The sequence below is a fragment of the Crocodylus porosus genome, unplaced genomic scaffold, assembly GCF_001723895.1.
Source record: "Crocodylus porosus isolate Cpor-Errol unplaced genomic scaffold, CroPor_comp1, whole genome shotgun sequence".
In the NCBI taxonomy this organism is placed as follows: domain Eukaryota; kingdom Metazoa; phylum Chordata; order Crocodylia; family Crocodylidae; genus Crocodylus; species Crocodylus porosus.
The window spans coordinates 268,228,274-268,244,879 of record NW_017728886.1 but is presented as its reverse complement, the minus strand read 5'-3'; the positions used below and the strand labels follow the sequence as shown (position 1 = coordinate 268,244,879).

The 16,606-nt window shown below is 46.5% G+C and overlaps 1 protein-coding gene and 1 long non-coding RNA gene across 3 annotated transcripts in view; both read right to left on the bottom strand.

Moving 5' to 3' along the window:
- Positions 1 to 2,915: 2,915 nt before the first annotated feature.
- The window catches only part of ADGRB1 (adhesion G protein-coupled receptor B1), a 311,804-nt gene continuing 298,113 nt past the window's right edge, over positions 2,916 to 16,606 (bottom strand). For both annotated transcript variants that reach the window (XM_019553467.1, XM_019553473.1), the window contains one exon: positions 2,916 to 4,379. In XM_019553467.1, coding sequence (XP_019409012.1) covers positions 4,182 to 4,379 — 198 coding nt within the window. In that variant the 3' untranslated portion in view covers positions 2,916 to 4,181. The remainder of the gene's footprint in view (positions 4,380 to 16,606) is intronic.
- On the bottom strand, positions 5,751 to 9,939 carry LOC109322401. Its single transcript, XR_002104381.1, has 3 exons — positions 9,929 to 9,939; positions 9,299 to 9,300; positions 5,751 to 6,019 (listed from the first exon to the last, which is right to left on the bottom strand). It is a non-coding gene; the product is annotated as an uncharacterized LOC109322401 (long non-coding RNA).

Below are 16,606 nucleotides of genomic sequence, written 5' to 3'. Positions count from 1 at the left end.
CCTTCAAGAGTAAATTGGATGCTTATCTTGCTGGGATCCTATGACCCCAGCTGACTTCCTGCCCTTTGGGCAGGGGGTTGGACTCGATGATCTCCCGAGGTCCCTTCCAGCCCTAATGTCTATGAAATCTATGAAATCTTAGCATTTGCACATCTGATTGACTTTGGCTCAATGGATGTCCAGGCCTATGAGATGGTGGGGCAGGCATGGGGAGAGAGCTGCCTTTTTGTTCTTTTTTGATAACCACTAGGTACCACTTCTTCCCTCTTTTCACGTTAGGTATCATCTAGCTACATCCCCTGGCATCCACATCCCCAAGCATCTCTTCTCCAGAAGGACCCCCTTCATTAAGAAGAAATTCTGCAGATAAAAGGCAAAACAAATGAACTTACTTTTTCCTGCCAATCAGGCTGTGGTTGCCTGTGTCCACTGAGCAAAGATGGTGGCTGGACTCCACAGGAGATAGACAAGGCATCATCAGGTCGCCCTGGGAGTTGTAACCTGGTGCTTCTGAAGTGGAGTGGCATCATTTTATGATCTGTCTGCAGAACCTGCATGAGGCTTTCTCACTCAACCCTCACTGCGATGCAGTTAATCTAGTGGCTAAGGGCCCTTACTATCTCTGAGTGAATCTGCGCACTCCTAGGGTGCAAGCAGACGTTGCCCTTCTGCCATCATAAACATTTTATGGAGACACCAGTTGCAAGCAAATAGATGCCCAAGCCTCCTGTTGCACTCTGGGTGCCCCAAAATGTTGCAGTGACAAAGGGAGTTACCACTCATGATGTCTTAAATGGGAGGACATCTTGTGAGCCATGGGAATTGTCTTGCAGTGGATTCCCACGGTGGCCCTGCAGGGTGGGCCCTGGGAATTTCCTGGCAGGGGATTCCCATGGTGCGTTTCAGGCTGGCTTGCCCCAACATGAGGCAAGCATTTAGAAGTGGGGAGACCTGCATGGGGTTCCCCATGGGATAGTGGCCCCTGGGACATCTGCAGGCACCGATGAAGGTGATCATCTGTGCAGGGACACATCCTGGCATGGCTGATCCCACTCCAAAGACAACATCTGGCTATTGCCTTAGTGCTCAGTTGTGGGATCTCCATCCTTGGAGATTTTGAAGACTGAGTAGACAAAGCCTTGGCTGGGATGATGTAGTTGGGGCTGGTCCTGCTTGGAGCAGGGGGTAGAACTAGATGTGACCTCCTGAGGTCCCTTCACACCCTCCTTTTCTATAATTTTATTATTTTTTGCTCTATTAAGAAAGTCCAGGAGACATTTGGCTGGGTGTGGTCAGTGGGATTTGTCCTTTTGATTGATCTGTTAGCATGGAAATTTAACCCTCCCATGCACAGATTGCTCCTCACACCTGGGGATGGAGCTTTTAAAAAGCAGACATGACTAGAGTTTACATTTTTTTTATTAGAAATAAGACACATTCATTTGTGCTCTGAAAACTGTACAGAAAAAAACTGATGAACACAGAGAAAAGGGTGGGGGGAATGAGACGGGGCAGGGAAAGAAAAGGAGAAAACAGAATTAACCAGAGAAACTGAGCAGAAAAAGTAGAATATCAACAGTTATTAAACAAACATTTATCTCTGTAATTACATAACACCGTTAACGTCCTGCAACTTGATTGGAATGGAAGAGCGAGAGGGAGGAGGCTTGGAAGAACAGGGGCAGACTTGGCGGAGCAGGGGAAGGAATAAAATAAAATAATTAAAACACAGTAGAAAGATATTTGTATGCTAAAATTCATTATGTGTAATTATAATAATTACAATATTATACAACCCGGCATCTGAGGGTGGTCTTTGTGCTTTCCTGTATCATAGAATAATCTAAAATTGGACAATTACATCACAGTTTGTTTGTTTTTTATAAGTAATTTTTTTCAGTTTTTTAAATGTTTGGATTTTTTATTTTTTACTTCTCAGTTATTTTTTTTTAAATATCATACAACTAATGACAAGATGCCATTATACTTTTAAAAAAATAAACCATGTGGCCCCAAACCAAAAAAAACCCCCCAAACCCTAAAACCCTGCTTGTATATCAAGCAAACATGTTCAGTCGGGGGAAGCACAATTTGATTGGACTGACTGCTTTAAAACCTGGTGCCATCTCTGGCTTTGTCCCTCAAAAAATAAAAACACACATCTCTATAGTTCAGACCCTGATCAAGAACTGCCGCTATTTTGACTCTGCGTGATATTTTGCAATAAGGTGTCTCAGGATACCCATTTCTCAGAGCTGGTGGAAGCTGTTAGAGGATGACGATGAACTTTGTAAATGGGAGAAATAAATTGTGAAAACAAAAGGATGTTGAAAACTATTTTGTGGAGAGAAGTCTAATGCAAGTTGGGGGGGGTTTTCATGAAAAACTATTTTGATGGTTTTTGTCGGGGGGGGGGGAGAATATTCTTTTAATAAAGATTCATAGATCTAGGGTTGAAAAGGACCTAAGTAGATCATCAAGTCCGACCCCCAAGATAATCATTTAAAAATCAAAATAATCATTAAAAAAAAATAAAATTGGATTTTTTTTTATGAGAAAAATCTAGAACAAATTTTTCCATGGGAAAAAAAATGATGATTTATTTACTTCTTTTGGTGGACAATATCCCCAGTTTTGTGACTAGTTCCACCCATTTCTCTTCCTTCCCCTAGAACTGGAAACCTGGCTCCTAGCCGTGCGGATCAGCGAGCTAGGAGACTAACTAGCCAGTGGATGTTAGCTGGGACTTACGTGGGATAAAACACCGCTGGACAGGTGGACCCATGTGTTCCCGCCATCCCGAGCCGTCCACAGAGGACCTGCGCTCAGCCTCCGGGAGGTGGTTTCCTTGCCCGATATCGGTGCAGGACTCCGACAGGGAAAAGCATTCAAACAAGAGCCAAAGAAAGGAAAGGTCTCGGGTTTCAAGTTCTCTTTTTATTGAAGAAAAGAAAAGGAGGAGGAAAAAAAATAGATTTTTTTGTTGGTTTGTTTCCAAGCGGATGTTACTCGTTGGTCAGTTTGTCTCAATGTCCTAAGGCAATATTGTCTATGTACCGACCGTCTCCAAGGGCATCGGCAGGTCTGTCTCTCCGGGTTCCAGGGAGGGTGGACAAGAAGTCGGCTGTGTCTCGTTAAAAAGAAAACCAAAAAAGATGAGGCCGCACGAACAGGCCCGCGCTGAGTTTCTCTACCTAACAGTCAACAAAATGACCTACGTTCGCTTTGTGTTCTCTCTCTCTTTCTCCTTCGACCCGGGCTCTGCAGACGGGGCGAGCAGGTCCTCGGAGAAGGTCTCACCCTGCCATGTGTCCCACTCCTCAGGAAACCGGCTGTGGAGCGATAAGGAGAAAGACCCACCCTGCCACGACTACTACCGCCACCTCCCTCAGAGCATCCTTTGTGGCCTGTGCTCGAGCAATGGCGGAGAGCCCGGTAGGGTGGAGGGGGGCTGGTGGGAGCGCAGCACCGTCTCAACCGCCAGCTGCAGCAGCTTGGCATATGGCGATTCCCTTCTTCGTAGGGTAGCTGATGAGGGGGAGATAGAAAGGAGAGGGCTGACACACTCGGTCCCTCCCATGGGTGTGCAAAGGGATGGGTACCACCGACCGGCCAAAGTGGGGCTTCCCCCTGCAACCTCCTGGCTCAGATCGTGCCGGATGGAGCTCTGTTCTCATTTCCTGCCAATCCACCCCGACTTTCGTGGCCCTTCTGGCACCGTATTCACTCCTCGGGTTCCTTCTGGTGTCCCCGGCGCAGAGCAGGATGACTCGACATACCCGGCAACGGCTCCCTGTCGTCCTCTCGCCGCTAAAGAGTCGCGTGGGTTGTATCCCGCCCACTCCCATCCTCCCCTCCCTCTCCTTCCTCCTCGGTTTGGCGTTTCCGGGCTCACGTCCTCTTCTCTTCCCCGGGGTAAAGTCCGCGTTGTTCTGAACCTACTGCTACTATGTTCTAGAAAGTAATCCCCCCGCTCCGCTGAGAACGATACAAAAGTTACTCCTCGCTTTGTTTTGTTTGTGTACCAAAGGTTTCAAAAGAAACCAAACACTTTTCTCACTCAGTTTTGATTTAATTTAATCATCTTTTTTTTTTAAACGTGTGTTGTTTCATTTGTGGGTTTTGTGTTTTGTATTTTTTTTTCCTCCGGAAAAATGAAAGTCCTGTGCTTTCCTTTCCGCTCAGACCTCCGTCTGAAGGTCAATAATGTCTTGTCCTACCAGAGGGATGGTAGCTCCTGCTTTCTCCCACTCTACAGTTTTGAGTTCTAAGGGAGACTGTGATACAGGCTCCATGTCCTTTTTAACCCACGACGGTGGGGAATGCACTTTCCTGATTCCTTCCCAGGGTCTCTTGTTTGGTGTCTGCTGTTTTTCTTGCTGTAAGAAAACAAAGACGGAAAGAGAGAGAAAAGAAAAGATCAGCACCGGTTGTAAAAATCCCACTCTACGTCCATGCGGTATCTCCTTCTTTATAGATAGGCCTGGGAGATTTTAATTTGATTTTTTCCCTTCCAAGGACATTTTCTTTTGGAAGTAATTTTATTTTTTTTTGCACTGAAAAAAGTCAGTATTTTTTTTTTCCCTGAGGAAAGCAGGATACAAAGAAAAATGTTTACCTGAAAACCCCAACACAAAGTTATTTCAGTTCATGGAGGATTTAAGAATTTAAATTTCCATCCACACTTGAAACAGTCTGTGGATTTTTAAATTTTTTTTGCTGATTTTGTCAAATCCAAAGATCAAGGATAAAAGGACACAGTCCCGTTATATATAATCTTAAAGTATAACAAATCGAGGGCCCCATTTATTAAGATCACATGACGAAGAGTTTGAGCCTGCATAGCCAAAATCAATAGGAGTCTTATATTTGACTTCCAAATCAAGCCTTCTTGGCTTGATCCCTCCACTACACTGCATTGTAACGCCATAGTAACTCCACTGCAATCAGCTCAGAAATGGCAATTTAAAGCTCCTACTGACATACCGGGAACAATGCAATATAGTTTATAGAGGGCTCCAGGGTACTTTCATCTGCAGCAAATTCTCATAGTTATGTGGGAAAGGAGACAGAGGCCAGGGCAATATTTTTAACCATTCCATTGAGAGCGAGCGAGAGACCCCTCCTTTTCCTCCCTTTGAACAGAAATGCTTTTCACAGCTGATTAACTCTACAAAGCCCTCACGTTTGGGAAGAAACACATGACAGCAACCACAAAGTCCTCCACAAACCACCTGCCAAGGGAAAGGATTAGGGCCGGCAGTATTGGGGAGAGAAAGGAGGGACTAGTCAAGTTATGAGGGGAAGAAAACGAGGAAAGGGGGGTCCCAGGAGAAGGCACACATGGCCACCAGCATCCTAGTGCTGCTCAGCAAATTAACAGACACCCAACTGCTTGCTACAGTGCATCTTACGTTCCACTCCATTCACATGGTTACCAGTCCTAAGTAGCATTGGTCGCCCCATGTCCACTGCACAAATGCTGTGCGACTCCATGATAATCCTATGCTGCCAGTGCATTGGGACATGTTCCACCTAGTAATAACTCAGATCCCCTCAAGATGTCCAATATAATACACCCTTTCAAAACCCATGGGTTTTTCCTTCCTTACTTGATGGCACGAAGAATGGTTAGGACAAGCACCAATCCATCATCACATCATCTCTGACCCTACAGCATCTTAGATGTTGTTACAGCATCTAAGGTGCCCCAAGGGTCTCAGTAGCCTTGGGACTGACTTGACTTGACTTTCAGTCAAACAGGGTTTAACAGGCCATGCCGTTATTGGCCACTTCTCAACCATTTTTGAACAGGACAGGGCCACTGTGCCTCCAACCTATACCAATGAGGCCTTCACAATGACAAATGCCCTTGTGGACAAGTTCAAACCATGATCCACATTGTTAACTCGTGTCCATCTACTATGCGGCACTGAATTAACTTGACTTTCAGTCAACCAGGATTTAACTGGCCATGCCATTATTGGGCATTTCTTGACCATTTTTGAACTGGACAGGGCTACAGTGCCTCCAATCTATATCAATGAGGCCTTCACAATGACAAATGCCCTTGTGGACAAATTCAAACCATGACCCACATTATTGACTCATGCCCTTTTACTATGCTACCTTGGGACCTTCAAACTCTTTGAGGCTAGATCTACACCTTGCCAGGGTCGTTTGACCCCAGTACTCTTTCCTGCCATGGCAGGGGGTCGGACTAGATGATCTACTCAGGTCCCTTCCGACCCTAGAAACTATGAAACTATGAAACACTAGTGAGGCCCTTGTCTTGCTAAATATGTGCATATGCTAAATAAATTAAAGGGGACTGCCTGGAGGAGTTGTCTTCCCATAGGAACTGCAGTGGCTTTAGTGTACTTGCTTTGTCCGGCCTGGCAAGAGATTCAAAACCAAATGCAAAAGTGTAGATGTCTGTCCATCTGTCTGCACATCCGTTTACCTGCTCAGTGTGCCATTTCAAACTCTGCCACAATTGGCAAGTCACTTTTATTGCCCGTGAGGCTTTTTACCGATATACTGCTGCCTTAGCAGGAGCAGCACTGAGATATAAGCACTTCTAGCTTGTTTGGCATTGAACAAACAGAAATGCAAAGTAACTCCATAGAAATCTGTGTGATTGCCCTTCTCTCACATTGTGGTGACTAAAAGCAGAACTTTAAGCATAGCAGCACCATGCCACCTCACCTCTCCTAGTGACTCCTATAGCACCTGACCTCAGGAAAGAGAAGACTGGGTAAGATGATTGGCACAGTATCATAGACCCATAGAAAACAAGGGTGTGAAGGGACCTCAGGAGGGCACATCTAGTCCAACCCCCTGCTCCAAGCAGGACCAGCCCCAACTACATCATCCCAGCTAAGGTTTGGTTACCTGGGTCTTCAAAACCTTCAAGGATGGAGACTCCACCACCTCTCTGAGTAACTTGTTCCAGTGCTTTACTACCCTCCTGGTGATAAAGTTGTTCCTAATATCTAACCTCCACTTCCTTTGCTCCAGCTTGAGCCCATTGCTCCTTGTCTTGTCATCTGCCCCCACTGAGAACAGCCCAGCTCCAGCCTCTTTGCAACCCCCCTTCAATAGTTCAAGTAGTTGAATGCATCAGTAATGACTCCCAGATGAGCACCCCTGAAAACAGCCCATCAACACTCAGCACTTCCCTTCTGCAGGAAAAAGCTGCCATTGCAAAATGTATTTTGCCTTCTCCAGCAACATGAAAACACAGGGTTTCAGAGAAGTCTCTTGAAATGACAAAAATACTGTGAAAAACTTTCACGTCAGGAAATGTCATGTGAGGAATTTTGAACTTGTTTTTTCCAATTTTACTCCATCAAAGGGATTTTTCATTTTTATTTTGTTTTCCATTGTTGTCCGTGCATCACATAGCATGTCAATAATGGGAGTACATGCTTTGCACTGTTACTAATGGCCTGTCTTCTTGGGAGATGATTTCATTGTCGAAATATTCTATCATGCTTTTACCTTTTTAACTGATTAAAGGCATCTCTTTCTTAGCACAACGGAAACCCTCTTCCCCCTAGATCAAAGTGCCGCCTGTGTGTTGTAATGACGCAGGCTGACACTTTGACAACGTGAACAGTTCCACCATTATTTTGTCATATTATGATAATCTGCCATGAAATCACGGAGAAATGATATAAAATGGGGAAAAAAAAAACCCACCCAAACATGAGATGTGAAAACCCACATAAAATAAAAACATGGAAAAATACTGCACATCTTTGCATGGACATTTGCTCAAGACAGGGAGGATTTGATTAAAAACCAGTTAATTAAAATAGCTTTGTTTTTTCTCAATTTCATAAAAAAGTAAAAAAGAAAACCCTCCAAAACCCTCATCTTGCAAGCAGGGCTGGGCTTACCTCAGCTGACAGATTTCAGCACAGACCAAGTCCACAGCTATATTACCTAGTAGAAACGCACACACGATGCTAATTCTTGCTCAGGAAAGCACTCCTTTGATTTTCTTTTTTACTATTATTATTCTTCTGTAAGGTCATCATCAGCATGGAGGCCCTGCTAGTTCAGACCAACAGTTCTGCCAATGCAGTTATGACCTGAAGCACCATTCACTTCCCCAGACCTAAACCCCTGCTAGAAGTTGGCTTGCGACCCTCCCAGCCGTTCCTATGCTAAGTTCCTTCTGAGCTGGCCACTTGATGTGCTCCTGTTTAAATGCATGAAGAAAACTAGGGACCAGCTTGAAACCCATCCCTCCCTCCCAAAAAAATCATCTGAACTGATGATGAAGAAAAAAATCAATTAAGTTTCCAGAAGAAGCAGTAGGAGGAAGCTTGACTTTGCCCACCCTGGGCACAACTACCTGAGACATTCACAGTGGAGCTGCCTATTTAGCCCCTCATTACAGTTCCTGCATCTACACCTACAGCCCTATTAGATCACAGGAAACTAATAAAAGCCATCGTAGGATAGTACTTGTAAATACAAGTACTATCTTGAGTGGTGTAATTTAGCGCACTGCAAGACATGCATAGACACTGATGGGACTGGCTGAGGCATGAGGGTGCTTTATTGCAGGGACTACCCGCTGATTAGCCCCACAATGGGAAACACTCGTGCCCCCAGCAGCCCCTCTGCAGGTCAGATCAGACCCCTTGGGTCTCTTGCCAGCCAGGGGCTGCTCCAACCCAGCTCATTACGCTGCGGTCCCAGGCGCACGTTCAAACACAGTGCCCAAAAGCAATAAACTCCAGCACAATCTGCACCCGAGTTCATTGCTTCAAATTCATTGCATGTGCAGATGCACCTCCTGTTTCTGGGGCAGAGAGAGCTAGCCTGCAGGCATGTTAATCTTATGTTCAATTCACATCAGCAAATAAAGCAAGGTGTATGCAGGAGAGCTGCCTTTGACGCAGGTGCGGGGTTCAGCCGCACATCAGCCCTGCACAGCGGTTTAGCAGGGAGAGTGCGGAAGACCTTTGTCTCCAACTGGCTCCTCAAGGTGAATTTATTCAGTTGAATATAATTAGCCAAGTGGAGTCCTGGCCAGGCAACTAGAGCTAAACAGGCTCTTTATGTTTGGCAACAGGCACCATGGGAATCAGCAGTCGGTTCCAGGAAACAGCATCCTTTTTCTTCTCACCTCCGGCTGCAGACAGCTTGGATCCTATCTTCGCACCACTCGAGTTTTGTACAGAAGGTGACTGTTATATCGCGGGGTGGCTGCAGCACTGCCTTGCAACCCTGCCGTGACGTTTGAGTGGTATTTCTGGGCAGGGACGCTTCCCCCTCGCACTCCTCCTAGCAAAGGCAAACCTGACGGGAGAGCTATGTGATCGTACTATAAAACACTCTGCGGTTGGCCCCAAGCCCGGTGCCTCGGAGAGCCAGGACTAGGCACAGTGATGTGCAGCCAATAATTCAGAGAGACGGAGCCGTTACTCAGAGCTGCTACCCTCTGCACGCTTGTAGCTGCAATGTTCATCATTTCCAGGGTGGCCAAGCAGATTTCTTTATCCAAGCGCAAGAAACCATCTCTGGCAAACTGCAGCCACAGATGATCCCACTAAAACCTCGTGGAGGGGGAAAACCCAGCACCTCGAGATGTGCAGCTAAGGGAAGCCGAGCCTGGCAGGTTGCCACCAAACTTCACGGCAACACTGCCCCATTTCCACCTGCCGTGTTTAAGGTCTCCCTTGCGCCCTGATGGCTTCCATTAGTATTGCTCATCCTAAAACGAGTAGCTTAATTTTGGGTGGAGCAGGCCCTGGTGTCAGTGCTTCTTAATGACTTTTGCTTGGCAGCAGCAGAGAACAACGTCCTCGAATCACCCATTGCAGCAGCTCTCTCCCACAGGCATCCGCCCTGCCCCGAGGGACCGTCTCTGGGCTGAGAAGTGGTCTGAGCTCTCTGATCCCGTTACAACACCTGGGCCTCTCCTGCCATGTTCAGCCTCAGCTGCGAGTGCACTAAAGCCAAAAGTGAAAGGTTCCCTATGCATTTCATGGAGTTTGCATGATAACTTGGCTAAAAAGCTTTGGTGACGGGTACTTTGTAATGGAAGAGCACGGGTCCAAGCCGGAGATGCAAAGCCTGGGAGAACACCAGCTCCCCAAGGAAAAGCAAAGTTGCCAAAGGATGATACCACCAGAATAAAGTTGTCCTACACCAGGAAATGTTACCTCACTTCCAAACCAGGGTAATTTCCTTAGCTTTTTGCAGACATTTGGCCTAAGGCAGTTCTCTCCAAGCTTTTGCCTTGCAATTCCCCTGTGTTGGGACAACCCTGTTCCCCTAGCCCTTGACTCATGGTATTAAGAAATGGGATGCTAAAATCAGGCTTCTAATGCCATATTTTTGCCCCTAAATAAGTGGCTTGATATTCCAAAAGGGTCGAGCGTCCTCAACTGCCAGTGAATTCAGCTGGGGAACAGCATTTGGAGATTGATAATAGAAACAACTGGTATGCAAGTGCAGAGCATTTAATCACGGCAGCTTGGGGGAGCTTTTGAGTGAAAGGTGGTGGGCAGAGGGAGTGACTGGCACATTGGTTTTAAGCATGGAGATTACCAGAAGCAGAAATATGGAAAAATGAATCCTCACTTTGTCCTCATGCTGGTGCAAGACTGGAGCCAGCAACATGGCACCTGGCCCAGAACTTGAAGAAATCAAAGAAAATGCAGCCAGGCTCCTGGAGGATCCAGGCCCCAAGTATTGCTTCTACCACACACACAAAAGTGTAAACTTGAACAGAAATGCAAAAACCTAGAACTCTTGGTTCAGAGATGATACCTTTTATTAGACCAACTAAGAAACTGCAACAAAAAAACCCAAGTATTTTTCTGCAAGTTTTCAGGCTCAAATGCCCTTCATTAGGCTCAGCAAAAATTAAAGACGGTAAAAAGTCCCCATAGGTAGGAAGTAAACTTCATGTTGCATCTGTCTTTGATTCAAATGTTGGAAGTTTGGATAAAACTGGACCCAGCTGCCGGCTGATTTGGTCCCTGCAGCACCGGGGTACCTCCATCTTTCATGCATTTATTCAATGCTTACCCCCCTGGTGTAGGGCAGTGCTGTTGTCCTCACTCCACAGATGGAGAAACAAAGTGTGGAGAAGAGAGTCCTGATGCCTGAATCCCAGCCTAGCACTCTGTACCCAGGAAAACCCTGCCTCTTCCCCCAATTTATGGCCATCCAACCTCATGAGCTGTACTTTCCATATGTTGCCTTCTGCTGACAGAGAGCCTTATGATCCGCACAAGGACCTGCGCCTTGGGTAAACAACTGAATTTTACTGGGTCTCAGTTTCCCTGTATGTAAAATGGGGATACTAATCCTTCCTTTCCATTCCCTTTATCTCCCTTGCCTATTTGAAATGCAAATAGCCTTTTAGGACAAAGGCTGTCTTTCCCTATATGCATCTAGAGCATCCAGCACAGCGAAGCTACAATCCTGGTTCGAGGAGCTATTCAATATGCAGTGCAAATCAAATGCATCCTAACTATGCCCTCACCTTTGGGCAGGACAGCTGGAAGATGCAGAGAAAGACAGAGAGGACCAGATTTTTAGGAGACAGTGAGGCAGTCTCACAGGTGACTCATGCTCGAGTTGAACCAGGGCTTCGAGCGGGGAGAAGTGATGCTTCCACTCTTGCAAACTCCTTTTTTGGTGGCTTTCTGTTTCCAACCCCAAGGTCTGTGCTGCCTAATCCAGTTTCGAGCCTTGGTGAATCTTACCCACAAGATATCACATCAACCAAGGGCTGCAGGGAGTTTTAAATACAGAAATCAGACCCATGAACCATCTTATCCAGCACCATCTTCTCGACAGTAGCCAGGACCAAATGCCCCTGAGGCTCTGTTTTATCTGAATGCAGTGAGGCCTTCGGGAGGCCTAGCTCCTTTGCATCGTAGGACTCTGCTTTGACAGCCCACTCTGAAAATGCAGCCCTCGTTTCCTGCTTTATTTCCAATACCGGTGTCGACTGACTGTAAGGGGTGGTCCAGACACTCTGGAAATTAGCTCTTCTGCACCCAAAGCAGAGCACCTGACATTTAGAGAGCGCTTTCAGAAATGCAGACCCGATGAGTTAGTGGTTTACCCAACATGAGGATCCAGGGTCTGGTCGGGCTCTGCTTTCAAGGAGGCTTTTGAGTAACATGGTCATCTACTGTTGGGTAGGTTGGTGTACAAGGAGAACAGAAGGATCCCTGAGCTGCTAACAGCTTTATCGAGTGGCAGAATAAATGCTGTCATTCAAAGCAGAAGAAAAGTCAGGGGTTGGCATACGAAGGGACCTGAAAAGTGCCTGGGTGGCCAGACTGGGGGCTGGTGAAAGACCTGGGAGACACCATCCCTGCAGATTGATAATCTGCAATCACTGTGGGTTGATGCCGGATGGCAGATCATCTACCTATCCGAAAGACATGAAATGACATACTAGATACTGAGGGGGAGATGCGCTACATGGGGGCTGACGGGTAGTGCATGGGACATTGAGTAGCTGAGAGATGGTTTGCGGCTGAGTGAATTAAGGTTCTCTGTAATTTTCCTAACGGGATTTATTGTCGCAATTATTACACTTCAAGTAGCATTCCCTGTATAAGGCACTTTAATTTGCCTTTTAACAGTTGCCAATTATCGTGTCATCAGAGCCTTTAAAAAGTGCAGAGAGCATTAAATTTGCAGTACAGCAGCGGCATCCTGTTGGCGGGTGGGATTTCCCCCCACCAAGGGGCTGAGGAGACCCGGGTCCCTTCTGCAAGCTTCTCGCATCCGAGCGGGTTTGCATGCAACGCCACGGCCTTTCTCCTAGTCCTGGCTGGGCAGCCCATGACAGCAGGCTCCGCTCCTGACTGACAGGAGTGGAAATTTCCTACCCTGAAGCAATGTCACCATCTCCCCAGCCAGCGAAAGAAAGGCCAGGTAGCCAGCAGACAAGTGGATTAGCGCTGACATGTGCTGGCCTGTCGCCGGTGGACACACGGGCCCTGACTGCTAATTACCGACAACAGCACGACTTTGGGAAGACATGAAAAACCTTTTGAGAGCTGAGGAGAAGGTGGGGAGTTGATCTGAACATCTCTTAATAAGCCTCTGAAACATAGGGCAGGTTTTCTGCTAGTGCAAGCAGCCAGCTTTTCGGCCTTTTTCTGAGCTGGGTCTTCACACCCAGCCTTGAAAGTCCTGAGAAAAGGGCAAAGCAACAGTTATGCATTTTTCTTACAACAGTATGGCCCTCTTCTCAAGACTTTCAAGGGCTGGATGTGAAGATTTTGCTGTCTTGGAATATATCAAAGCAAGGGTTTGGGAAACAGTGCTGCAGAAGGGGCAAGTGAAATCGTGGCTTGAGAAGAGGCAAGGCAGGAGAGGTTGCCCTCAGGAGCTCACGGCGGGTTATCACTAGACTTGGCCACCATTTTTCAGCTTGGCATCAGACTTTGCTCCAAACACAGCAGATGATCCAGGCTGCCCAAAAAGTTCATGGAAAGTTTGAGTACATGTCAAGGATCCATGGCCTGGAATCCAAGTTTCAGGATAAGCAAGGCACTGGCTTTCAGGGCAAATGCAGGATGGTCTCTTTGTGGATTATGTTTCACCCTGTGACTATAGGGGCCAAGGACTGATGGCCCAGGGGGTCCCTGGTCCAATAGGAAACATGCCCTAACTTAGCCATTGCAGCAGGGTGCCTCTTTCAAATTTTGATTTCATTTAAAACTATGATTTAAAGCAAAGCTCATAAGAGGGTTTGATGGACTTTAACCCCAGGAGGATAAAATAAAGCAAAGGGCAAGAAAGCCCAGGATGCAGAAACCACTGCAAGCTGCAATGGAAAATTCCAGGATCTGATTTGCTCATCCCCAAACAAGTAAAAACCTGCTTTTCAAAGCAACTGCAAAACTAGACAGCGGGGCAGAGAAAAAGTTTTGTGACTGACATTTTCTCACTGGAACCGACCGCAGACATCCCAATGAGAAGGCCTTTAGGACAGTCCTTTTCATCACTCTCATAGCCAATGTTTAACACAGCAGAAACAAAGCCGAGCCCTCCCAGAAAGCCTCTAATACTTCCCCTTTTATAGCACACTCTTGAAGAGCTCAGCAGCTTCCAACACTACCCAGAGAAAAGGGACAGGATCTGTAGTAATTGCGTTATTGGGAAAAGCTCTTTGGAGATATTCAGTCTTGTCTAGGCATATCTCTGCATGAGCATCATCAGGATCCTTTCTACCAGGCACACAATGGCTTTAGAGGGGTTTTTTTGCCAACTTTCCTTTAACACACAGTTCTTTGATGGAGAGCTATGGAGCTTTTGGGCCATGAGAGTTGTGTGTTTGAACCCATAGTCTGTAAGGGGCAGGTCATGATTGGTATTAGAGCAGAGAAATCCATCAGCAACCAAAGTTTTCCAAGTGCTTAACTTACTTTTTAGACAACAGGATCTGGGGAGCAATTGCTGTTTGCTAGAGAACAGCAGAAAGGAGGGCTCACAAAGCGCCGGCGGCTATTTCAGAGGTGGAACGCATCTTTCTAGGCCAGTCTCTTCTTCTGCCTCCTGATTTTAACAAAAATGCATTTTTCCCCGCCCTGGGATATAATCTAAATCAACTTTGCTATCATTTGAAGCCGGGCCTCTGCAACAAGGGAGAGAAGTGGTACTCCCTCTTCTTTATGGCACCCTTTCAGGGATTTGAAGATTGCTAGCACCCCATACTCAAACACGCTGAGGTCTTTCAACTGCTTCTTGTATGACTTACCTTCTAAACCCTTTGCCATTTTTGGCACCTCTCTCTTAGCATCCTTCTTAAAATGATGAGCCCAGCATGGTATGCCCTATTCTAGATGAGACCTAACTAGTGCCATGTAGAGTGGCACCATCACCCAATACTCCTGTTGACAGAGACCCAAAATTGTTTTTGCTTTTTTTTTTTTTACAACTGAGTCACGTTGCAGACCCATAGTGCATCTGTGATCCATCAAAGCCCCACGGTCCTTCTCAGGGATGCTGCCCCTCCCCAGCCTGTGAGCTCCCCCTCCATATTCGTGTTGGGTTGAGTGACTGCAAATACTTCTGATGCAGACCTTACAGTGGCAATCCCTGCGGCAACACCACGATGTCTAGCTGAGCTGCCCTGGGTCTTTTAGAAAGATGCTCAATCCTGACGTCAAGTTCGCAAGAGGATTTACTACGTCCCTTAGTGTGATGCCTCAATGCGTGAACTACCACATTCAGCAACTGCATCTTCTTTCCAATCTGAACTGTGTAGACTTCGGTTTCCAGCCATGAGCCCTTGCTACGTCTGTCCCTGCTGCACCGAAGAGCTCTCCAGTATCAGACGGTAGTTTCAGCCTGGTGGTGGAAACTGCTTCCCTGACTAGTTCACATGAGGTCAGATATGCAAGGTAAATGTATCCATGCACTAGACAGCTGAGTGCATACCTGGGTTGGGATCCAAGCGGATTTGGGATTTCTGAAACCTGGCTCTATTGGCCGATGCCGGGCTTTTTTGTTTTCTTATCAGAAATAGCTGTGCGTACAGCCTAGCCGTGGAGGGATACATTTCCATAAAGTGAATATACACAGATAATATATCTCCAGGAACAATCATATGCTGAACCCTAAGGAACAGCCAGGATGACTTAATTGGCCTCTGTGTCTCTCTGTTAATTTAGTCTCGGCCCTGCTCTGTGGGTTACATGGAAATAATTGCTAGCAATGCTACTACTACAAAGTGGACTTTCCTAGGATGATGTTTTCTCTGTACTTTCCTTTTGGCCTGCAGAGACTCCCTTTCTCCTCCTCTACCCCTCCGCAGAGCCTCTACAGTAATGTCTCAGTAACATCAACGCTCATTCGAAATTTAATGCAAAGCTCATTGCTGGCAACGGGAATGTGCTAATCGCAGTGGGTTCTGGATGAGCCTTCAGGGTTGCAGTTGAGGAAGGTATTTAGATAGCTGCATCGCTGTAAGCACCTACCAAAGTATCCCCGAGTATTGCATCTGCAGGGGTTTTGATGGTCTGCTTAATGGGGCATGTGCTGAATCAGGGCCAAGAAGTGCCCTCCTTTTAGTATTGCTAAAATCTTTGTGAGCCCAGGGAAATTACAGCACAATAATTCTGCGATGTTAGGAGATGAGACTTATGGGTGTTGTTTAACGGGCCGTATTCTCAGTAAGTGGGAAACCATTTGTAGCCAGCCCCTTATTTGCATCTGGGCAAGCATTTCTAGGGCCAGAGCTATGCAACAGACTTGTGCAGACACAGCTCTGTTGGCTGGGGCTGTAAAGAGGTATGATCTTGGATGGATATAGATATGCTGGCCAGAAACTCATAGTTTAGTGGTTTTCAACCTATTTTTCATACGTAGACACTTAAAACAATTCACATTGAGGCGCAGACCTCTTTGAATTGTACGTGTGGGTATTCACATACTTTTGATTGCTCATAATCATTTTTTGCAGAACCCCTTGACATGGTTTGTGGACTCCCAGGGGGTCCATGGACCACAGGTTGAAAGCCCACTGGTTTAGATGCACCAAGGGCCCTCCCTTGCTGGAGCTTAGCAACAGGTTCGCACCACTTGCAGCCCCAGCAGAGCCTGC